Genomic DNA, 24,535 nt, shown 5'->3' with positions numbered 1-24,535 from the left:
CCCTGCATCTTATTATTGAGTGGGATTATCTGGAGGATCTGGTGGAAGGTACTAAGAGATATCAGAAAGTGTGCTGCAAGGGAAGACCACCCTACCTGGTTTTGGGGCGGAGCCCCGGGCAGGCCCCCTTCACTCCTCTTCAGCCCTAAGGGCAGGGTCGTGCCTGCTTTCTGCCAGCGCTCAAGCTGTGTTTCCTTTCTGCCTGCGGCTCTGGCATTTTTGCTCCCTGTCCACTCTCCACTGCCTGATTCCTCGTGGGATGAGCCTGAGGCCACCTCCCTGTCCTCACATCCCCTGGATCACGGGAGGGTCACAGGGCTCAGGGGGAGGAGGCAGGTGATCCGGAACCTCAAGTCCACCTCTGTGGACTCGAGCTTGTCCCAGTTAGACCGCACAGGACGGGCCTGCAGTCACTCCGGCAACGCCACCAAAAGCCCCACCTTGCTGCCCCCACTGAGCGCCGCTGGGCTTCCTCACAGCCTCTGTGCCGAGGAAGTCACAGCCGTGGGTCCCGATCTGGCTGGCAGGAGGCCTCCTGGCCGAGCCTGGGCTGTGAGTGGGGCACTCGCGTCCAGGCCCTGCCACAGCACGTGCAGCCGAACATCTGACCCTGTCTTCTCATCTGTCAAGGGAGGTCATCATCGGCCCCAACTCCCAGAATTAAGGCTCATGAAGGATAGGGATGTGAGGCCTGAGCCCCGGCGGACCGGCGACCGGGCTGCAGAAAACTGGCCCCCCTCCCCTCCCGCGGCCCCGGCTGTCTGGAAGCACGTCCTCCACCTCTCTGCTCAGAAAGCTGCCCTCCACGATGTGCCCTGAGTTTGGGTGGACATTTCTTCAAACAATTGCCTTAGCTTATCGCTGTGGGAGTGGGCGGTGCTGCTGACCCTGAGCAGCTACCCCACCCACCGCCTACTCCCGCTCACCACCTTTGCCACCTTGGGGAGAAGCAGATTCTGGGCACACCGTTCCCCAAGAAAGTGTCCTATGCCACCTGGCCCTGTGCTGCCCGGAGGAGGGGTCCTGGGGATGGAGAGGAGGAAAACGGGGAAGGCCCCCTCCTACCCGGGCACATCGCCCTTCCGCCCACCTTCTGGGCAGCAGGCTGCCCTTTCCCCCTGCCCATGCTGCTGCGGGCCGCATTCCTGGCATAGCCTGGGAGAGGCCGTCCCCGTCTCTCTAAGGCGGGAACAGAGCAGGCTGGGGGGTGGGGCATGGACCCCACGCAGTTGGCACAAGGTGCTTTGGCCAAATCCACTCTCCCTTGCATCGCTTCCTGGGCCCCGGCCCATTGGTCGGGTCTTTGAATCACCAAAAAATCCCTCCACCCCAATGAGCTGCTCATTCCAGAGCAGTTTCGGGCATAACTGTGCTGTTGCCCATGCAGGCCAGCTTCCTCTGGGCGGCCCCGAGTGCTGGACATGCCTCTCTGGCGTCCAGTTCCACTGCTGTAAAAGGGGACTTGTTACTGTAGGGGGAGCCATGGGAGCCCCCAGATGCCTGGGAAGTGGAGGCGTCATCAGTGGCGTGATCTCCCCTTCTCCCCACCCCAGCTACGAACACAGCCCGTAAACCTGTGCCCATGCCTTCCCTCTGTCCCCCAAGCCTTGGGAAGAAAGGAGTAAATGGGGCCAGGACTGGGAACGAGCCGGAAGGAAGAGACCCACTGATGTGGCAGGAGTAGGAGGGGTCTTTGGTCAGGTAGAAAGGGTGGGCGGAAGGTGTGGTGCCCAGGCAGGAGGGGGCTTCCCTGCTTTCCTCCGGGATCCCCCTCCCCAGGACCCCTCCTCCCAGGCTGCACAGGGCCAGGTGGCACAGGATGCTTTCCTGGGGAATGGTGTGCCCAGAATCTGCTTCTCCCCAAGGTGGCGAATGCGGTGAGTGGGGGCAGGCGGGAGGCGGGATAGTTGCTCAGTGTCAGCGGCACTGCCCACCCCCACGACGATGAGCGAAGGCAATGGTTTGGTCAGGCAGAGCAGGAAGTGAAATGTGTCTTGCATCGCTTCCCATCTCATTGGATCCCAAGCTGTCATCTTCTGTTGTCTTCCCTTCTCAAAACCAGGTCCCGCCAGCTGCCATGTTGAAAACAACCAGCACGTGAGAGGTCTCCAACCTCTCAGCACCCAGCTGAGCCTTTCTCCTTCAGTGCTCAGGACTGGAAGACGATTAAGAAAGGACACCCTATCAGTGCATGTACCACCTAAATCAAGGTCAAGTGCACAGGGTGCCAGTCCCAGCTCTTGGGAAACTGTATGGAGGTTGCTACAAGCTGGGGGAAGGGGGAGGGAGGCCTCCACTTCAGGCCCAACCAATCCTATCTCAAAAGTCACTTGACCTCTCAGGCCTCAATATCCTGATCTATAAATTGGGTCGAGGGTTGGCGGGCCTGAATTTCTCAGCTTCTCTGGAAGGTTCATGGGGCTTCGCCTGGAATAGCGGGACTGAGGCCCCAGTCGTAGAACTACAGGTGTTGGCCTTTGATGACTGAGGGGAGTGTTCACAGAAGGGAGAGCGAGGCCTTCCTGGGATTCCTTCAGGGTGGTCCTTCAGCCCCAGAGTGAAGTGCGCACCTTCCCTGGGCACCCAGGAGGGCTTCCTTGTGGAGACACAGCATAGACTAGATACAGAGCTCGGGTGTGAGGCCCTCCACGGCCCCAGACAGGCAAGAGGCAGCTTGGGGCTGACTCTCGAGCACAAGTCCACCATGTGTGCAGGTGGCAGTGCTTGTGTCTACCCAGGGAGTAACTGAAATCAAGTCAATCAAACGACAGACCCCTGTGCTGGGGTTGTTCCCACCACACCTGTAAACGCATCTTCCACGGTCTAGCTCCGGTTTCCACACCAGCTCCGTGCTTTTGTTCTGTTTCCTGTACATCCAGGTGTGAGAGCTAGGCTGAAGTCCCTTACCTAGACATTTCTTCTTGTGGTTCAACTGAATTCAACGTATGAATCCTATGCCATTTTCGGCTGGGCACAGTGGCTCACACCTGTAATCCCAGCACTTTGGGAGGCCGAGGCAAGATCACCTGAAGCCAGGAGTTCAAGACCAAACTAGCCAACATGGTGAAACCCCATCTCTACTAAAAATACAAAAACAATTAGCCAGGTGTGGTGATACACACCTGTAGTCCCAGCTACTCAGGAGACTGAGACAGGAGAATCACTTCAACCGGGGAAGCAGAGGTTGCAGTGAGTCGAGATCATGCCACTCCACTCCAGCCTGGGTGACAGAGTGAGACTCGATCTCAAAAAAAAAAAAAAAGAAAAGAAAAAAGAAAGGAAAAGAATCCTATGCCATTTTCTACTTGCTTCACAAAATAAAGACAAAATGGATCAATAGATTAAAATTTGCCCAAACCACTGCTAGACTGAGAGAGGGACCCCCTGGCCATATCCCTGTACTATAGCTGGAAAAGATCATAGTTCAAGATGGCTCCGTCTGTGTAAAGTGCACACTGAATCACAGGATAGCAGGCTCTGTCATGTGTAGCATGCAAAAGTGGGACATAGAAAAACCAGGGGCGCTGGCCAGGCACAGTGGCTCATGCTTATAAGCCCAGCATTTTGGGAGGCTGAGGCAGGAGGATCAATTGAGTCCTTGAGCCCAGGAATTCGAGACCAGCCTATGCAACATAGTGATACTTCGTCTCTAAAAAAAAAAAAAAAAAAATTAGCTGGGCATGGTGGTGTGAGCGTGTAGTCCCAGCTACTCGGGAATCTGAGGTGGGAGGATCGCTTGAGCTTAGGAAGTTGATGCTGCAGTGAGCCATAGCCATGCCACCACACTCTCACTTGGGCAACAGAGCAAGCTCCTGTCTCAGAAAAGGAAAGGACCAGGGGATTCATTTGAGAGAGATGGTCGTGAGTTACAGATGTATATTATTCTCTTTGGAGCAACAACTGCAAGGAAAATACCGAAAGCATAGCTGAAAGGTCAATAGAGGAGATAGTATGGAATATTGTAAAATATTTCATTCAAACAAGACAAAGGAAGAACAGAGGAGACAAATAGAAAATAGCAGCCAGGTATGGGGGTGCCCACCTGTAATCCTAGCTACTCGGAAGGCTGAGGCGGGAGGAATATTTGATCTCCAGAGGTCAAGGCTGTAGTGAGCCAAGATCGTGCCACTGCACTCCAGCCTGGGTGACAGAGCAAGCCCTGTCTCAAAAAAAAAAAAAAAAAAAGAAGGAAAGAATGAGAAAAGAAAACCAGAGTAGAGCTACGCCAACATTAAATGTAAATAGATTTAGTGCTTCAATTAAAAGGCAGAGATGGCCAGGTGTGGTGGCTCATGCCTGTAATACCAACGCTTTGGGAGGCCGAGGCAGGTAGGATCACCTGAGGTCAGGAGTTCAAGGCTATCCTGGCCAACACGGTGAAATCCCATCTCTACTAAAAATACAAAAAAAAGAAAAGAAAAAAGAAATAGCCAGACATGGTGGCAGGTGCCTGTAATCCCAGCTACTCAGAGGCTGAGGCAGGGAGAATTGCTTAAACCCGGGAGGGAGAGGTTGCAGTGAGCCGAGATGGCACCATTGCCATCTTGGCCTAAGCAAAAATAGTGAAACTCCTTCTCAAAAAAAAAAAAAAAAAATGGCAGAGATTGTCTGACTAGATTAAAGAAGAAGATCCAACTATATTCTGTCTGCAAGAGATGCACCTTAAATGTAAAGGCATACACAGGTTGAAAGGAAAAGTATGGGAAAACATGGATCCTGTGCACACCAAGCTTCAGGAAACGAACGTGATTCTATTACTACCCAAGCAGACTTCAGGACAAGGAGTATTTCCAGGGACCGAGATGGCTCTTTCCCAGTGGTAAAGGGGCCAACTCATGAAGGAGACATAAGTGGGCAATCTTGGGCAGATTACTCAGCCTCAGTTTCCCCATCTGCAAAATGACAATAGTTAGAATACCCACCTAGTTAGGGGTATGGCGAGGATCAAGTGACTGAACCTGTGTCGGGTGTTTAGAACCATGCTTGACACATAAGCAGGGCTCCATGGGGATTAGCTCTGAGTGCTACTGCAGCTGGGACAAAGCCTCGCATTCTCGCCGTGAACCTGGTCCAACTTCTTCTAAGGTGGGGCTCTGCAGACTGCCGCAAGATAAGGTGTACACACAGGCCACCAGCTGGTTCCTCCAGTTCTTTTTCCTGGTAGTGGTGGTAGCGGTTGTGGTGGTGCGGGGGGTGTGTGTGTGTTTAGAGACCTAGGGCAGAGGGCTGGAGGGAATGAGACAGCACATTTCCAGTGACCCCACTTGCTGCTAGACTCCAGGGCTGAGGTCAAGGAGACTGGGGTCAGGAAGGGAGCAGCGACTAGGTGCAGTTTAGATGATTGCTTGATTTGTTAGTGCCAGGGCGGGATGGCTCCAGGCTGACTTGGATTGTCTTCCAGCCTGAGAAGCAGGAAGTGAACCTCCCAACCCCCACCCCTGCCACAGGAAGGCAGCCAGTACCTGGGACCTGCCAAGTTCACATGGCAGAAGCCACAGCTTTCTTTGGGCCTTTCATCCTGGTCACAGCCACAGAGAGAAACCCAGTGGCCTTGCCTGCTTGCTCCCGGGACCCCCACACCCCTGCTCCCAGGCTGTGATGGCAAGACTAGCTCCACCTCCAGAGGAGCTGGGGGCCCGTGAGGGCTGGTTCCTGGAAGACCCCCTGGGGCTGCAGGCTTTGGTGGAGAGGCCTGTACAAGGATGAGATTGCAGCCAGGGTGAGGGGAAGGCGGGTTTCTGGAATCACTGATGGCTGTTTCATCCAGGCTTGCAAGCTCTTCCACGTGCAGCCCTTGCTCCTCTCCCTTCCTCTCCCTGCCTATCGTTCCCTCACTTCCCACCTGCAGTGACTGCCTGACTCTCCAAGCCGAAGATTGGCTGGGCATCCACCGCGGCACCCTCATCCTCAGTCCGATTGTAGGTGGTGGACTGGGGCCCACCAGCATCACAGATGAGGGCACCGAGGGGCCCCGAGAGGAAAAGATGCATGTCCATGATCTCACAACTGGCCAAAGGCACAGCCAGGCTTTAATGGAGTTCCCCTCACTCCAGGTCCACTGTTCTTTACTGGAATCGGTCCAGATTAACCTAGCACTGGCTTGTCAGAAATCCCCAACCGCTTCCCCTTGCCTGGAGCTGAAACCTGCAAACTTTTCTGAGCTTGTGTGCCTATGAGTAACACTTTCTGCACACACTCTCCATTATGTGTCCATTTAAATTATTTCTAAAGTATTTGTATGTGTTAACGTACTCTCATATTCTGTGTGTTAGAAAACATTCAAATGCTGTGTAAAGGTGAGATAAAGCCTGCGTAGTGACACACACTCTAAGCTACCCAAGAGGCTGAGGCAGGAGGATCGCTTGAGCCCAGGAGTTCAAGTCCAGCCTGAGCAACATAGCAAGACCCACCTCTTAATAAAACAAAAAAGAGGCCAGGCATGGTGGCTCACGTCTGTAATCCCAGCACTTTGGGAGGCCAAGGCGGTCGGATCGCGAGGGTCAGGAGATCGAGACTATCTTGGCCAACATGGTGAAACCCCGTCTCTACTAAAATACAAAAAATTAGCTGGGTGAGGTGGCATGTGCCTGTAATCCTAGCTACTGGGGAGGCTGAGGCAGGGGAATCACTTGAACCCGGGAGGCAGAGGTTACAGTGAGCTGAGATCGCGCCACTGCACTCCAGCCTGGCGACAGAGTAAGACTCCGTCTCAAAAAAAAAAAGATCGAGACCATCCTGGCCAACATGATGAAACCCCGTCTCTACTAAAAATACAAAAATCAGTTAGGCGTGGTGGCACATGCCTGTAGTCCCAGCTGCTCGGGAGGCTGAGGCAGGAGAATCACTTGAACGCGGGAGGCGGAGGTTGCAGTGAGCCGAGATTATGCCACTGCACTCCAGCCTGGCGACAGAGCGAGACTCTGTCTCAAAAAAAAAAGAAAAGAAAGAAAGAAAAAGAAAAAAGAGATAAATATATTACAAACACAAATAAATAGAAATAATAGAAATAGAAATAGGGTGGTTAATATTTTCTCCCTGCCTCTGGGGATTAACCTGTGAGTACCAATGGGGTACGTGTACATCCTTGCCTTGGAGACAACAGGCCTGGAGAATAAGCAACTCCTGGGTGTGGTACAGGGTGTTCCATCCTCTGAGCCTTCAGCAGCTTTCCTCCTGCTGCCCACAGAGCACTATTAAGGTGCCAGAAAGGCCACAACCATATTCAGCTTTACATCTGTGCCCACACTCCCCGCCATCCCTTCCTCTCTCCCCCTTGTCAAATCCTCTGTGTTGATGAACTCCACCCCAAACCCCAGGTCCTCTGCAAAGCCCTCCTCGCCTACCCTGACCCAGGCATTTGTGCCAGCCATTCTGCCTCTGGATCTCAGTCTGCTTTGTGTCTCTACTAAACTATCCTTACTTGGCATGCCACATCTCACTGAGCACTTAATGCAGGTACCGTTATTATTTTTTTATTTTTGTAGAGATGGAGTCTCAAAATATTGCCCAGGCTGGTCTCGAACTACTGGCCTCAAGCAGTTATCCTGGCTCAGCCTTCCAAAATGCAGAGTTTACAGGCATGAGCTACTGCAACCAACAATTACTTCCATTTTATAGCTGGGGAAACTGAGGCTCAAGGAAGTTAAGTGATTTTCCTAAAGTCACACAGTAAATGGCAAATGGATTTGTACTCAGGCCTGACTTCAGAGTCTAAGCACTAAGCTACATGAAACAAGGTTAGCCTCTTTCATTCCTGTTGATTCTTCCCAGCACCTAGCATTTAAATATATATAAAATATTAAATAAATTGCTGAATAAATGATTGAATGAATTAATTACCCAGGCCAACACCAAGAAGAAAGCCTGGGAAAAGAGCCCACTTCATTCCTGATACAAAATGTGTTGCCTCCTGTACCTCAAGAGTCCTAAGCAAGACTTTAAACTTCAGATGTGGCTGAATCTGGATGCTCAGATATCATCACTGGGATTCTGTCTCTCTAGCTCTTGGTTTGGCCATCTTCTGTTCTGGTGGTGTCTTCAGGCAGGCTCTGCTAGTAAATCCAGGCTCATGCCCTGCCGATTCAGCATGCCCAACAGAAAGAGGGAGTGTCTGATGCCTCATCACACCAGCTTAGGTCGTAAACCTTTACTGGATCCTATTGCTGTGGCTGGGGGCTGGGATGAGCAACTTGGTCAGTTCTTGATCACTGAAGCAGGAGGGTGGGTGGTCCCACACAGATCACATGAGCGGAGGTAGGAGCAGGGGATTGGGATGCTGTAACGAGGAAATTAGAGAAGGAATATGGGAAGACGTGAATATCAAATGTCCACTTGGCTTCATCTCTTGCAGGACCTGGTGGACTGGCAAAAGCCTCTCCTGTGGCAGGTGGGCCACTTGGGAGAGAAGTACGATGAGTGGGTTCACCAGCCGGTGACCAGGCCCATCCGCCTCTTCCACTCAGACCTCATTGAGGGCCTCTCTAAGACTGTCTGGTGAGCTCTTCCCTGAGCCTGTGGCAGGCTTCCCTTCTCTTCTGATTGTGCCAATCAGATATGGAAAGGGAAGGGGCAATTGGGTCCCTCCCTAGAGCCCAGGTCTATGCTGTAAAGCTCTCAGGGAGGGAGGAACACACGATGGGAATAATTCATCCCTATGCATCGTTTTGCCCACTGGGTGGGTCACAACCCAACATGTAGCCAGAAACTACGTTGAATGCCACTCCTGGTCTATTCCAGACTCTTAAGAGGAGTTTCTTGCCCCCAGTGCACATGGAAACAATTTTGCCTGCAATTAGCTCCTCTGCCACAAGAGGTCAGCGTCTGTGTATTTGCATAGAGTCAGTAGCGCTGGGGACACAGTTCTTTTCTGCCAATAATTCATCTCAGAGACAGGAGGCAGATGGACTCACAGCCTCTCTCCTCTTTTCTCTTCCCCACTCCCTGTACCAGTGTCCCTTTGACCCCAGGTCTCCATAGGCATTCTGCATATGCTTTGCTGTCATCTTGTCCCCCCTCCAGTTGAGTTATATTTCTCTAAGAAAGCTGGACCCTGCCAGGCACAGTGTCTCACGCCTGTAATCCCATCACTTTGGGAGGCCAAGGCGGGTGGATCACCTGAGGTCTGGAGTTCGAGACCAGCCTGACAACATGGTGAAACCCCATCTCTACTAAAAATATAAAATTAGCTGGGTGTGGTGGCACATTCCTGTAATCCCGGCTACTTGGGAGGCTGAGGCAGGAGAATCACTTGAACCCAGGAGGCAGAGGTTGCAGTGAGCCAAGATCACGCCATTGCACTCCAGCCTGGGCCACAAGAGTGAAACTCCATCTCAAAAAAAAAAAAAAAAGAAAGAAAGAAAGCTGGACCCTGTCAAGCTCCTGTATGTGTATCTCTCTCACCCTGACGGCCTTCCTACAGGTACAGTGTCCCCATCATCTGGGTGCCCCTGGTGCTGTACCTCAGCTGGTCCTACTACCGAACCTTTGCCCAGGGGAACGTCCGACTCTTCACGTCATTTACAACAGGTAATGCCAGGTTCTTTCCTGACTTGCCCTGAGGATCCTAGAGGAAGGAGACCTCAGTGCTTTCCCTAGCCCAGAGTTTCTGAGAGCATAGAACCCCAAACCACATCACAGACATTTTTTGGTGAAGCCTCTCTGTAGAAATAGTCTTCCAAAGAAGAATTTTGTCAGACTCCCATCTACCCCCACAAATGGATACAAAACCCAACAACACATCAGCAAAAACTAAATGGAATCATCAGGTGGCATAGAAATAAAAAAAAAAAAAAAGGCCGGGCGCGGTGGCTCAAGCCTGTAATCCCAGCACTTTGGGAGGCCGAGACGGGTGGATCACGAGGTCAGGAGATCAAGACCATCCTGGCTAACACGGTGAAACCCCGTCTCTACTAAAAAATACAAAAAACTAGCCGGGCGCGGTGGCGGGCGCCTGTAGTCCCAGCTACTCGGGGGGCTGAGGCAGGAGAATGGCGTGAACCTGGGAGGCGGAGCTTGCAGTGAGCTGAGATCCGGCCACTGCACTCCAGCCTGGGCGACAGAGCGAGACTCCGTCTCAAAAAAAAAAAAAAAAAAAAAAAAAAAAAAAAAAAAAGAGGGAGACAGAGAGTGCTTCTCATTGAGTGTCACACCAAAAAATGCATGATCTGGGATTCTTTGCTAAGAAACTAAATGAAATCACTTTGTCAGGTGACACAGCTGAGAGCTAGACTCAGACTGGCCTGTGAACCGAGCACAGATTAGCAGAGAACTTGGGAGAGAAAGATCTGAGAGTGTCCTAGAGTGTGTCCAAGGCAAAGGTTCAGGCAGCGGACCCCCAGACTGGGAGTAACAGCGCACTAACCTCTATGGGACACTTGCCATGTGCAGGGCCATGTGCTCTCCCAGGACTGCCTCATTTACCCCTCCCAGCAGCCCCATAAGAAGGGTCCTGTCATTATCCCTTTTTAGAACTGAGGAAATGGAGCCTCAGATATATCAAGGGAGTAGGTGAAGGTCATGTGGCTAGGATGTGGATACCAGGTGCACCCCAGCTTCTAGCTGGGTCTTTCAGGATGACTGTGGGTTTAGGTATGGCCACTGGGACAGCCAGCCTGGCAAGCACCTTGCCTACCTTGGGCCTCCAGGTACATGCCACCTGCCCTGTGGTCTGTCTGTCCTGGCTATGAGCTTCCTGAGCTGCCCTCACTCTGCCAGGGGCACCTCTTTTCCCCGCAGTCCGCAAGTCAAGTGCCTGAATGGTTGAGATGAGAGGGGCCGCGGTCATGGCACCAGGAGCTTCTTTTATCCACCTGAGTCAAGGCTGAGCAAGTTGCAGAAAGTTCCCCCAGATCCAGCCCAGAGCTGCCCCTGGTCACCGAGGGTTACTGCGGGCATCTCTCGAGCCATGGTTGTCCTGTTCTGCCCACGCTGAATAGCTCAGGCACAGCACAGGGCTTGTTGCTCAGAAGTCCTGCTCGCTGAATCACCCACTGTCTGCCCAACACTCCCCTAACAATCACAAACAGTGGCAGGGCCGCCAGGGCTGGCAGCCGGAGGGGGAAGGGGACGCTGAAGCTTTGGCCCAGGTCCCTCTGCCGGATTCCTCCAGAGATGCCACTCAGTACCAGCTCCGGCCGGATGGGCAGACAGGGGTGATGCTGGGGTGAGGGGGCGGGCAGAGGCTTGACCTATAGGAGAGGACTTTCCTGTGAGGCAAGGAGGATGATTTGACGGCTCTGTCAGCCACACGGCCTCGGCAGAGAGCTAAAATGTGCCTGTCTTATAAAGGTCCAGTGTAGAGGGTTAGTAAGCCTGTGACCACGATGCCAGGGATGGGGGCATGAGAGATATGTCTCCACGTGCCTCCTTCAGCCCCCAGCTTGTCATGCAAGGCACAAGCCGCAGGCAGAGAAAATAAGAGCTCACAAAGCAAGGCAAGGAGAGGCTCGGCGGGGTCCCAGTGCAGCTGCTAGACAAAGGACACGCTGGAATCAATACAGAAGAGTCAGGGTGCCAAGAAGCAGTGGAAGCTGAACGAAGACACCAGTTCAAGGCTGACATTCCTAGATGCGCACGTGAAAATGCTTTCAAAAGCCGGGGGGACAGGGGAGAGGGGGCAGTGCTGCATACTCAGGATGGCTCCAGAGCAGCTTCTGAGAGCATGTTAGAGCAAGCAGCATCCCGGAGAGGAGGGGCAGGCAGGCCTCTGGTGGGGTGGTGTGCAGGGCCCGACAGAGGCCAGGACCTGAGTCTGTGCCAGAGTGCTCCTGTGTGTCCAGTCCTTTCCTTACCAATAAGAGAGCTAAGGCCAGGCACGGTAGCTCACGCCTATAATCTCAGCACTTTGGGAGACCTAGGCGGGTGGATCACCTGAGGTCAGGAGTTTGAAACAAGCCTGGCCAACATGGTGAAACCCAGTCTCTACTAAAAATAAAAAAATTAGCTGGGCATGGTGGTGCATGCCTGTAGTCCCAGCTACTCAGGAGGCTGAGGCAGGAGAATCGTTTGAACCCGGGAGGCAGAGGTTGCAGTGAACCAAGATCATGCCCCTGCATCCCAGCCTGGCTGACAGAGTGAGATTCTGCCTCAAAAAAAAAAAAAAAAAAAAAAAAGGAAAAGAAAAGAAAATATAATGTTAATGTTATTATATAATACGACATATATACTCATCATATAATCAGATATTCTGTTACCTCCATCCTAACTACAACATGGGTAGGGTGTTTCCCTGAGAAAACTGTAACACCTGGGTGGTGCCGAGCCAGGATTTGAATCCAGGTCTGCAAATTTAATGCCTGTGCTCTCTGCACTTCACCGAAGTGACCTGAAGGACCCCAGAGGTATCAGAGCTTCCCTGGAAGCAGGGTCTCTCACCAAGCAGCCCAGCCCAGCTAAGACTCAGTGGGAGAGGGCTCACTTGAACCTGACTCCTTTGGTAATGTGTGGATGTCAGTAACCCCAGCCCCCCAGAAAGGAAACCCAAGAGGAGGTGGGCGGGAAGAAGGAGGAAGATGGTTGGCCTCATTTGGGAGGTGTTCAAGGTGGGGGTATGGACAACCACATGGGGCTGTCCAGTAGGGAGTGGCCACCCAGGGTGGAGTTGGTGTAGAGCTCAGTGGAGTTGGTGTAGAGCTTCGGTCGTCAGCACGTGGGAGAGGAAGGGATTGAGCTGAGAGGCAGAGGGTCCAGGCTTGGACCCTGGGGACAGAGGCAGAGTTTCCAAGATGGAGCCTGAGCAGGAGGATCCAGAGAACAGGAGAAAAGCCAAGTGTGGCAGCAGGCAGAAGGTGGAGCTATGGATTCCGACCTTATTGCTCCCAGATATTTTGAGAATTTGAGAAACTGTGGACACACTACAGAGGAAAAATGCCCATAGATGTACAATTTGATATATCAGCAAGTTCACAGACACCCTGTAATCCAACTTAGGACCCTTAGATATTCATAAGCCTTAGGTTAAATGCCTAGGCAGTTGCAGATTGAAGAAGAGAGTAGTGTTAATGTCTTATGCCACAGCTAGGTTAGAGGTGGACTAAAAAAGTTGCTTAGATTTGGCAAGAAAGACATCATGAATAGCCTTTGAAGTTCTGGTGGTTTGGGGCAGAAGACAGATTTTTTTTTTTTTTTTTTTTTTTGAGATGGAGTTTCACTCTTATTGCCTATGCTGGAGTGCAATGGCACAATCTTGGCTCACCACAACCTCTGCCTCCCGGGAAGCTGAGATTACAGGCATGCGCCACCATGCCCAGCTAATTTTTGTATTTTTAGGGACGGGGTTTCACCGTGTTTGTCAGGCTGGTCTCGAACTCCTGGCCTCAGCTGATCCGCCCACCTTGGCCTCCCAAAGTGCTGCAATTACAGGCATGACCCACTGCACCTGGCCCAGAAGACAGATTTTTAAGGACTTGACAAGTCGATGGGAAGTGGCAAAGTGGAGCCATGAGTCCAAACTACCCTTTTTTTCTTTTTTCTTTTTGAGACGTGGTCTTGCTCTGTCATCCAGGCTGGAGTGCAGTGGTGCAGTCACAGCTCACTGCAGGCTTGAACTACCGGGCTCAAGTGATCCCCCTGCCTCAGCCTTCTCAGTAGCTGGGACTACAGGCATGAGCCACCACTCGCAGCTAATTTTTTTACTTTTTGTTGAGGCAGGGTCTCACTGTGTTGCCCAGGTCGGCCTCAAACTCCTGGGCTCAAACGGTCCTCCCACCTCAGCCACTTTGAGATTACAGACATGAGCCCCCATGTTCAGCCTAGCCTGGCTTTTTCAGAGCCTTGATGAAGAAGGGGCTGAATCCATGATGGGAAAGTCTTGCCTCGCTCAGAAAGATGAGCAGAAGAGCCAGGAGAAAAGGAGAGACTGAAGGAGCCTAGAGGAGTCCCTTGGGAGGGAGGATGGGAAGAGGTGGCTGAGGGCTTTGCACTGCCAAACAGGGGGAGTCTGGCAAGTCATGGACTTTGGGCCTCCACATCCTCACTCATGCAGGCAATGCAGGACTTCCCTTGTAAGGCTGTGGTGAGATGAAATAGAAAGTAATCCATGGAACACTCTTGAAGGGTGCCTGGCACACAGGAATCAGTGAGGACACATCTGCTGTTATTGTTGCTCTGAGCATCCAGCGCCCGCGTGCCGGTGCATGCCTCTGCCCTGAGAAACAATGAGGATGCACCAGGGTACCGGCAGAATGTGGTGTGCTTGGAAGTTGGGGGGAGTATGTGGAGGGGATAGTTCATCCCCAACCCCAGGGCCTCTCTTCTCTGTGAAGTAGGAGGCTGGATGGAAGGAGAGGCGGTAAAGGGGAGTAGAGAATGTCCAAGGGCAGTGGGGAGGGAGCTGGACTTGAAGATGCACAGGGATCATCCATCAGGCTGGGTCTAGGGTCTTACAGAGGTCAAAGGTGCCAGACCCACAGCCGTGTGACTCTCCGTGCCCAGCAGCTAGGGTATGGGTACAGAGAAAGGTTCCCGCGCTGACCCAGGGGTGAGGGTTCATGGGTGCAGGTGAGGGAGATGGAGTAGGGGTTAAAAGAGAATGACTAGGCCGAGTGTCGTGTCTCACGCCTGTAATCCCAGCATTCTCGGAGGCCGAGGTGGGTGGATCACTTGAGGTCAGGAATTCGAGACCAGCCTGACCAACGTGGTGAAACCCCGTCTCTACTAAAAATACAAAAATTAGCTGGACATGGTGGTGGGTGCCTACAATCCCAGCTACCCGGGAGGCTGAGGCAGGAGAATCACTTGAACCTGGGAGGCAGAAGTTGCAGTGAGCCGAGATCATGCCATTGCACTCCAGCCTGGGTGACAAGAGCAAAACTCTGCCTCACAAAGAAAGAAAAAGAGAGAATGGCTAGCTTTGGAAAACAGTCTGGCTGTTCCTCAAAAGGTTAAACATAGAGTTATGATACAACTCAACAGTACCACTCCTGGGCTTGTACCCAAGAGAAAGGACAACATCTGTTCACACCGAAACCTCTACACGAATGTGCATAGCAGCACTATTCACCATTGTCAAGAGCTACCAACAGCCCAGGTGTCCCTCAACTAATGGATGGATGAATACATTTTGAATATCATTCAGCCTTAAAAAGGAATGGAGTTCTAGTACATGCTACAACATGGGTGAACCTTGAATATATTTGGTAGGAGAAGCCAGTCATAAAAGACCATACATCATATGATTCAATTGATGTGAAATGTCCAGAATAGGCAAATCCAACAAAGAGAAAGTAGACCTGTGGCTTCCTAGGGTTGGGAGGGTCTGAGAGAAAAGGAGAGTGGTTGCTAATGGGTACAGGGGTTTGGGGGGAAGTGACAAAAATGTTGTAAAATTGACTGGGGTGATGGTTTAACAACTCTGAATGTACTCAAAAGCACTGAATTATGTATTTTATTTGGATGAATTATATGGATGTGAATTAGATTTTGATAAAGCTGTTATTTAAGAAGAGAGAAGATATGGCCAAAGCTATGGTTTGTGGAGAAAAGAAAGCTAAGAGGATGAGGATGGGCCAGGCACAGTGGCTCACGTCTGTAATCCCAGCAATTTGGGAGGCTGAAGTGGTCAGATCCCTTGAGGTCAGGAGTTCAAGACCAGCCTGGACAGCATGGTGAAACCCCATCTCTACTAAAAGTATAAAAATTAGCCAGGTATGGTGGCGCACACCTGTAATCCCAGCTACTCGGGCAGCTGAGGCAGGAGAATGGCTTGAACCCGGGAGGTGGAAGTTGCAGTGAGCTCAGATCACACCACGGCACTCCAGCCTAGGCAACAGAACAAGACTCTATCTCAAAAAAAAAAAGGATGAGGATGAATATGGGGAAAATAGGAACGAGAGCTGAAATCTCCATGAGGTCAAAGAATGAATGAGGTGGAGGAAAGAGCTGAAAGCCGCTAGGACTGCAGGCTGTCTCCAGAGGGTGGTGGGAAACTTGTGCTTGAAGATGGTACCCCTGTCTCCAGTCTTCTCCTCTCCGCCCAGGCTGATCATCTTCAGCGTTCTCACATCTTCCTCCTGTGCTATGATTTCAGGTCTTGTCTGTTGAGATCTCAGTGCTTGTTTTTTCTTGTCCTTCCTACCCCACAGTCCCTGGTGGTTCACACTTTCCATCATTAACACCCTAAAGGCCGGGCACAGTGGCTCACTCCTGTTATCTCAGCACTTTGGGAGGCCAGGGCGAGAGAATTGTTTGAGTCCAGGAGTTTGAGACCAGCCTGGGCAACATAGCAAGATCTTGTCTCTACAAAAAATATAAAAAATAAAAATAAAAATAAATTAAAAATTAGCTGGGTGCGGAGGCATGCGCCCATGATCCCAGCTACTTGAGAGGCTGAGGTGGAAGGATCGCTCGAGCCTAGGAAGGGGAGACTGCAGTAAACTGCAGTCACTCCACTGCACTCCAGCGCTCCAGTCTTCCAACCTGGGAGGCAGAGATACCTTGTCTCAAAATAATAACGACAACGCCCTGGCTCAGGAGTGTCGTCTCCAATGTCCTTGGGGCAAGGTCACCCTTCCAGGTAAAGCCCAGCCCCAGCCACAGCCACTCCTCCCACAGCCTCTGTAAAGAGGACATCAGGCCTCCAACCAGTGGTCCATCACTCCTGTAAAGGACCCCCAGACCCAGACCAGAGCCCTGCAGCCTCCTTCCCATTTTGACCCAAGGGCCCCAGCAGTATGGCCTGGCCTCATAGCTGTCCAACAGAGAGCAGCAGCTCCCAAGCTGATGGGGATGGTGAGGTGGGGACACGTGGAGCTAACAGGCTGCTGTGCACCAGTCCTCACCTCGCTCTCCCCGCCACCCTGCAGAGTACGCGCTGGCAGTGCCCAAGTCCATGTTCCCTGGGCTCTTCATGCTGGGGATATTCCTCTGGAGCCTCATCGAGTACCTCATCCACCGCTTCCTGTTCCACATGAAGCCCCCCAGCGACAGCTATTACCTCATCATGCTGCACTTCGTCATGCATGGCCAGCACCACAAGGTGAGCGGGGTGGGGTCCCAGCCTGGAACTAGCATGTGCAGCGCGAGGGGGCCCAGCAGCCGGTGGCAGCTTCAGGTGCTGCGGAGCCTCCTGGGAGTCTGGCTGTGGTTTGGGAGCGACAGGACGTTTGATGTGATTCACGGGGGCAACTGGGTTGGGCATCCGAACCTGAGCCAGGCAGGGACAGTGTGGACCCCAGGCCCTCTGCACCTTGTTTACGCATCGCCTTTAATCCTCGAAACAACTCATTCATTCGTTCATTCATTCAGCAAATGCCCAGTGAGTGCCTCCTGTGTGCAAGACACTGTTCTAGACATCATTGAACAAAACAACAAAAAGCCTTGTCCTCCTGGAGCCTGTCCTGAAAACAGTCCCATCGTTCTCCCTGTTCCACAGAGCAGCAGACTGAGGCCTAGGGGAACTAAGGAACTTGCCCCAGGTCACATTTGGCACAGCCAGGATATTGTACCCCATTCTGGGGATTCCAGAGTCTGCGCTCTCAATCACCCTTCCCCTGAGGCCCTTCAAGGACTCCACGACAGTCCCAGAAGCTGGCCCTAGAAGACAGGTCTGCCCAAAGGAAGCTGCCTCCCCCGTACCCCCCACTGCCTCCCCCGTACCCCCCACTGCCTCCCCCGTACCCCCCACTGCCTCCCCCGTACCCCCCACTGCCTCCCCTGTACCCCCCACTGCCTCTCTGTCCCTGCACTGTGCTCTCCTTGGCCCGTCCCAGGCTGTTCCCCGGCTGGTCTCCACACTCTGTTCTCTGCTGGGCGTAAATCACAGAAAATGTGGCAGATATGATACTTTCAGGACACCAGTTTAGACCCTGATGTTGCTGAAACTGAACATGGGTTTTATCTTGGTTTCCCAGCAGCAACTTAATCCGGTTCATCTCGATGAGCCAATTCAGGGTTTAATCGGCCACCTGGGAGTTCTCAGGGTGGTCGGCTGTGGTCCCCCCGGCTCTCCCCAGAGTTGATCTGCATCCTAGGGGACTTTCCTAGGGGCCAGAATCGGGGTGGGTGCCCCATCCTCAGGTATACTGTCAGAGGTAGCGCACCCGGGCCTGGCCTGTGTCCTCCAGCCTCCCCTGGCCTCTGCTCTCCAGAGCTCACTGCACCTCTGCTGCGTCCCTTGCCCCGTTTGTGAAGCCTTTTCAGATCCACTGCCCCGTCAGCTGTCTTTCCCACCCACAGGGGCACAAGAACCTTCTGGGGACCTGCTCAGGCTATTCTGGCGCCCCAGGGGCTGTCTCAGGCTCGCTCTCCTGAGACATTTCCACCCCAGTCTGTCCAGTCCCCTGCTGCCACACCACAAGGACCCCAGGAGATTGTGTGGCCTGTAGCCACGTGGGCTCCAATCAGGGACGTGTTCTCAGATCCCCAAACCTATCCATCTAAGGATCCTGATCCAGCTGTGACCTGGAGCTGGCCCATGCCAGCTCACAAGAGCACCTGTGCACATCCTTTCCTGTTTCCGTTCCAGTGATGCCACCTGGGCGCTCGAAAGCACCAGGGCAGGAGTTTTACACCGCAGGAATTAGCAAACACTACCAATCAGGGCTCTCCCCCTCTCCTTCGTTCCCCCTCCTTCGTTTCCCCCTCCCTGGTTCCCCAGCTCTCTCCCTTCCTCCTTTTCCTGAGAGCTGGTTTTCCAGCACACCACTGGTCCTGTTGTTCTGGGTCTGAAGGGAGGGAGGCCCACGCCAGCACCTCACTGTCGCTGTCACCTGCTTTCTCTCTCTCTCCTCCAGCCCAGAGAGGCTGCAGGATTCTCTTCTCAGAATCCTGACCAAGCCATAGCTAAGATCTCACCTCTATGCCAGGCCCTCGGCTTCTGAAGCTCAAGGGCCATGGTAAAGCAGTGTTCACTGGTTCACTGTGGCGACACCCCCTTGGAACAAAAAAGGCCTCCTGTTTGGACATGGGGGTGGGGAGGACACCTCTAGTGACACTTCAGGGTCATCCCACCGCAGAGGCTGCATTAACCTCAGCCGCCCTCAGTGCCTTGCTCACCCAGACAACATCAGGCCTCAGTCTAGGTGCCTTCTCCAGAATGCCCCTCTAGCCAGGGGCATGGTATTTAGGGATGGGATATCTGTCTAGCACCTGACAAATTCCAGAGTCACAGTGGCCTCTAGAGCATGAGATGGGTGCTGAGCTGCCAGCACACCCCGCCCATCCTGCCCATCCCATGTTCCTCTGCAATCTGCCAGGTCCCTTCCTGGCTCGCAAACGGGGAGTAAGACGATCTCTCCAGGTCTTGCAGACGTGGCCCGCCCTCCCCAAAGCCACCAAAAGTGCCAAGCCTATGCAGTGGAATGTCTGGGCCGCTCTGTCCCTGTCCTCTGCAGGGAGCGGCCCGAGCTTGGCCAGCTGCCAAGGCCCCCGGCTGCCTCCTGACGCCCAGGCCTCTCCATCTGCAGGCACCCTTCGACGGCTCCCGCCTGGTCTTCCCCCCTGTGCCAGCCTCCCTGGTGATCGGCGTCTTCTACTTGTGCCTGCAGCTCATCCTGCCCGAGGCGGTGGGGGGCACTGTGTTTGCGGGGGGCCTTCTGGGCTATGTCCTCTACGACATGACCCATTACTACCTGCACTTTGGCTCGCCGCACAGGGGCTCCTACCTGTACAACCTGAAGGCCCACCACGTCAAGCACCACTTTGCACATCAGAAGTCAGGTGAGGACGGGCCTGGGTTTCCCAGTTCCCTATGTGTGTTCATTGATTTATTTGCCAACTACCATTGAGCTCCTGGGAACGGCGAGGCACCGTTCCGTGTACTGGGCATATACAGAGGGTTCCCTCTACCCTCTTCCCTGGTGCAGACAGCTGTGCAGAGACAGGCAAGGATATCAATAAATGGCAAAGATTTCAAACTGAGATAAATGCCATAAAGAAAATAAAGGGGCCGGGCGCGGTGGCTCACACCTGTAATCCCAGCCAAGGGGATTGGGAGGCTGAGGCAGGTGGATCACTTGAGGTCAGGAGTTTGGGACCAGCCTGGCCAACATGGTGAAACCTGTCTCCACTAAAAATACGAAAATTAGTAGGGTGTGGTGGTGCCCACCTGTAATCTCAGCTACTTGGGAGGCTGAGGCGTGAGAATAGCTTGAATCCAGGAGGCAGAGGCTACAGTGAGCTAAGATTGCACCACTGCACTCCAGGCTGGGTGACAGAGCAAGGCTCTGTCTTAAAAAAAAAAAAAAAAAAAAAGAAGAAGAAGAAGAAGAAAATAAATCAAGGTGATGGAATATCACATAGGTAGTGGGAGGGGTCCAGCGATTTCCATTGAAATATTATGTGGGCCACATAAGTGATTTTAAATTTTCTAGTGGCCACACTAAGACATGAAAATAAACAGATGAAAAGAATTTTAATAACATTTACTTAACCCAATATAAGCAAATTATTATTTCAACATGTAATCAACATTAAAAAATCATCAATGGCTGGGCGCAGTGGCTCAGGCCTATAATCCCAGCACTATGGGAGGCTGAGGCAGGGGATTGCTTGAAGCCAGGAGTTCCAGACCAGTCTGAGAAACACAGCAAGACCTTGTCTCTACATAAACAATTTTTAATTATCCGGGTGTGGTGATGTGCACCTGTAATCTCAGCTACCTAGAAGGCTGAGGCAAGAGGATCATTTGAGCCCAGGAGTTTGAGGCAATAATGAGCTATGATCATGCCACCGCACCCCAGCCTGGGTGACAGAGCGAGACCCTTTTTGTAAAGTCTCTTTTTTAAAAAAAAGTCATTAGCAACTCTAGGCCGGGCGTGGTGGCTCACGCCTGTAATCCCAGCACTTTGGGAGATCGAGACCACGGTGAAACCCCGTCTCTACTAAAAATAGAAAAAATTAGCCAGGCGCAGGGGCGGGCGCCTGTAGTCCCAGCTACTCGGGAGGCTGAGGCAGGAGAATGGCGTGAACCCGGGAGGCGGAGCTTGCAGTGAGCCGAGATTGCGCCACTGCACTCCAGCCTGGGCGACAGAGCGAGACTCCGTCTCAAAAAAAAAAAAAAAAAAAAAAAGTCATTAGCAACTCTTATACTATGTCTTTGAAATCTAAGGTGTATTTTGCACTTACAGCACATCTCAATTCAGATGCTAAAGTTTCACTGGAAATACTAGATCCGTATCAATTCAGATACTAAAGTTTCACTGGAAATACTAGATCCGTATCTAGATTTTATAAATTCGCAAACAGTAGTTCACATAGGTAAGTTGCTCCAAACATGCTTAAAAATTGTCCAGTAACACACTTTAGGAGGCCGAGGTGGGCGGATCACCAGAGGTCAGGAGTTTAGGACCAACCTGGCCAACATGGTGAAACCCCCTCTCTACTAAAAATACAAAAAATTAGCTGGATGTGGTGGTGCGCACCTGTAATCCCAGCTACTCAGGAGGCTGAGGAAGGAGAATCTCTTGGATCCAGGAGGCGGAGGTTGCAGTGAGCCAAGATCATGCCACTGCACTCCAGCCTGGGCAACAGGAGCGAAACTCCGTCTCAAAAATAAATAACTAAAAATAAATAAAAATTTAAAAATTCCAGTAACTGAATCAAGCATCAGTTTTTACATTGACATGTTAATTCATCAGAATTAAATGAAGTTAGAAATTCAGTTTCTCTGGAGCTCTAGCCACATTTCTAGTGCTCAGTAGCCACGTGTGGCTAGGGGCTAGTTGGACAGCAGAGAGATTAAATGGTCCAGGTGTCATTGCAGAGGTGCCATTAGAGCTGAGACCCTAATGAAGAGAAACCAGCATCTGGCATCCCAGGAGTGACTGGTGCAAAGCCCTGAGGCAGGAATGAACTTGGTCCAAAAGGAAGGGGAAGAAGATGGAGGTGGGGGGTGGGTGGGGGCCAGGTAACCTAGAAACGCAGGCCAGATAAGGAATTGGGATTTATTCCAGCTTCATGCTGGAGACAATAAAAAACACAGGTTCCCCGCCCTTGACTTCTGCCAGGATGACCTTGGGGGTTGGGAAGGCCAAGGGGACAGATATTGACATTGTCTCCACCTATTATCCCTACCCTGGCACCCTTCCCAAGCCAGTGCACGCCTGCTTCTTCAATGCCTCATCGTCTCCCCTGTTGTCTCCCTCTCTAGGATTTGGCATCAGCACTAAATTGTGGGATTACTGTTTCCACACCCTCATTCCAGAGAAACCCCACCTGAAGACGCAGTGACAACTCCCACCCGCTCTGTCCTGCCCTCAGCCCGGCCCTGGCCCCTTCCCAACCCCCACCCGCCATCCAGACCCCACTAAGAAGGTTGACTTGGCCAGGCGGGATGGGCTCTGTCCGGCCCTGCAGCCTAGTGGAAGGTGCCGAGGGGGCCCTGAGGCAGGACCACCCTCCTGACCCCTAGCAGGAGGGTCACATCCACTTGGTGGCCAGGTGGCCCTTGGTGACCCTCTTCTTCCTGGAGCATCCCTGCCTAGAGCTCAGCCCACAGGACTGCTTCAGGACCTGGCCACAGGTAGCAGCCTCAAGGGGAAATGAAGAAAACTGACTCCTTGTGGCCACCTGTGTCACCCTTGTGCCTTAGCGTCATGGACTGCCTAGGAGCTGCCTGCATGGCACAGCTCTGTGTTCATAGTCAGGAGTGGGTCTGTGGGACCTGTGGGCCCTGTCCTCCCTGCTGTCCTTTCTGGGGAGGCTTTGGTGGCTCTGAGGTGGACAAAGAGCTCTCACAAGACGAGACAGCATGATGCCTCCCACAGTCCACCCCAGACCCTGGGGCAGCCCCTCTGGCCCTGCCAGCTACCTGTGCCGTTGGGCCCAGGGTGGCTGGCAGGAGTCCCAGCCGCTTTCTTTAGAACCTGGCAGCTTCTCTAGCCGTCCCTCCCGTGCCTCCAGAATCACAGCCCTTCTCCCCAAGGGAGGCTGAGGAGCCTTCTCCACTGGTGGCAGCCCCACCCCGTCCCCAGCCATTCTTGGCCTCCACCCTGCACAGGTGGGCTCGGCCCCCCACTCGGGCCTCCCCAGAAGTAGCCTCCCCTCAGTGCCTCACCTCCCCCTGCCTCCCAGCCTCCGCAGATGAGGCTCCTGCCCCTTCCTCCTCATAACCAAAACCCTCGCTGCTCCCAGGACGGTCTTATTTATAAACCAGACACGTGTTCTTAGTCTGGTCCCAGACCAAGGAGCTGGTCAGACGGCCCTTTCTAATCCTACGTGTTGAGTTTATGTAAAAAACATGGTTTCCTCCTGTTTTTGGTTCCTTTCTCACCCACAAACCATTACTACTTGAAACCTAAAAAAAAAAAAAACTCGCCGAGTATAAAGGCTAAAAAGAAGCAGTTTGACAAACCTTGTGATTTGTACTGTTTACTGCAGAGCTATTTAAGGATTTTGGAATAAATATACAAAACTACAGTTGTGAAATAAAAAATTGTATATTTTGAAAAATAAAACACTGAAAAGAAACCAACAAAAATGAGTTGTTCATCAGACTCCCTCGTGGTTGGGAAGGGGCGGTGGTGTGGGGAGGGGTGGAGGGGCGGGGTTGGTCCCCAGGGAGGGAGATTTTAGCCCTGACCAGGGTGGGTAGAATTGCTGGGGCATGGTGATAATTGAAAGCTGACCAACTCTCAGCTGGGCGCGATGGCACCTGACTGTAATCCCAACACTTTGGGAGGCCAAGGGGGGAGGATCGTTTGAGGCCAGGTGTTCAAGACAAACCTGCCCAACATAGCAAAACTCCATATCTAACAAGAAAAGAAAACAAGACAAAATAAAAACAAAAGAAAAAAGCTGACTACTCTCATTCTCTCACTCAGCTTTATTCTGTTTCTAAATTCTCTGCAGACAGCATCTCCTCTTATTGCCTGCACCTGGGATGCATTGTGCCACAAACCACTTTGATCCGCTGCTGGGGAGGGATCTCTTCTGAAGTTTAACCCCAACTGAGCTTCTAGTTGACTTTCCTAAAACAGGGAGAAAGGCTCCAGCAACAAATCCCCATAGTGGGAACTAGAACCTCAGGCAGCTCAGTCTCGGTGAAACTGTTGCTTGTCTTTTTCTGCTGCCCTATCAGAACCACCTAGGAAGCTGTCAAAGTGCAGCTCCAAGGCCTTGCACTCAGGGTCTAGTTCAGTAGGTCCAAGGGGGTTGGCCCTGAACTCGCCTGTCTGAGGACACAGAAGCAGAACAAGTTGATGTTGGGAGGCTCAGGAAGGTCGCCCCAAACTGTGCTGTGTCTCCCTGCTCTGGCACTCATAGGGGCAGCTTTATGCCTGCAGCTCCCAGCCTGAAGATAAGTAGGACCTGTCCGGAGCCACCCACACTCGAGTCCCTGAAGCCTGTCCTTGGAACCCAGATGGTCCAAGCAGCAGAACTGAGAACCTTCATTTACTGATGGAGCCGAGCAGCTCACCCTGGACCATCACACCCCGGGGGAGGGAAGCAGACGAGGAACACAGGCGGAGTCCACGCGTGTAAACACACATGGCCACAGCGGGAGAAAAAGCCTAAGGTGAGCAAGATTTAGAAAAAAAAAAAAAAAATTGAAAATTTTATTTAAGAAGAGTGAAACAGGCCGGGCGCAGTGGCTCACACC

At 52.4% G+C, this 24,535-nt stretch overlaps 1 protein-coding gene across 1 annotated transcript in view; it reads left to right on the top strand.

The window, feature by feature from the left end:
* Positions 1–23,413, top strand: part of FA2H (fatty acid 2-hydroxylase) — a 64,635-nt gene extending 41,222 nt beyond the window's left edge. Inside the window, 5 exon segments of the mRNA NM_001194422.3 lie at positions 8,351–8,493; positions 9,419–9,525; positions 16,800–16,972; positions 19,401–19,653; positions 22,085–23,413. Coding sequence (NP_001181351.2) covers positions 8,351–8,493; positions 9,419–9,525; positions 16,800–16,972; positions 19,401–19,653; positions 22,085–22,164 — 756 coding nt within the window. The 3' untranslated portion in view covers positions 22,165–23,413.
* Positions 23,414–24,535: the final 1,122 nt, after the last annotated feature.

This window comes from Macaca mulatta, chromosome 20 (assembly GCF_049350105.2).
Source record: "Macaca mulatta isolate MMU2019108-1 chromosome 20, T2T-MMU8v2.0, whole genome shotgun sequence".
In the NCBI taxonomy this organism is placed as follows: Eukaryota; Metazoa; Chordata; class Mammalia; order Primates; family Cercopithecidae; genus Macaca; species Macaca mulatta.
The sequence above is the reverse complement of the archived record's forward strand: the minus strand, read 5'-3'. Positions and strand labels throughout refer to the sequence as shown.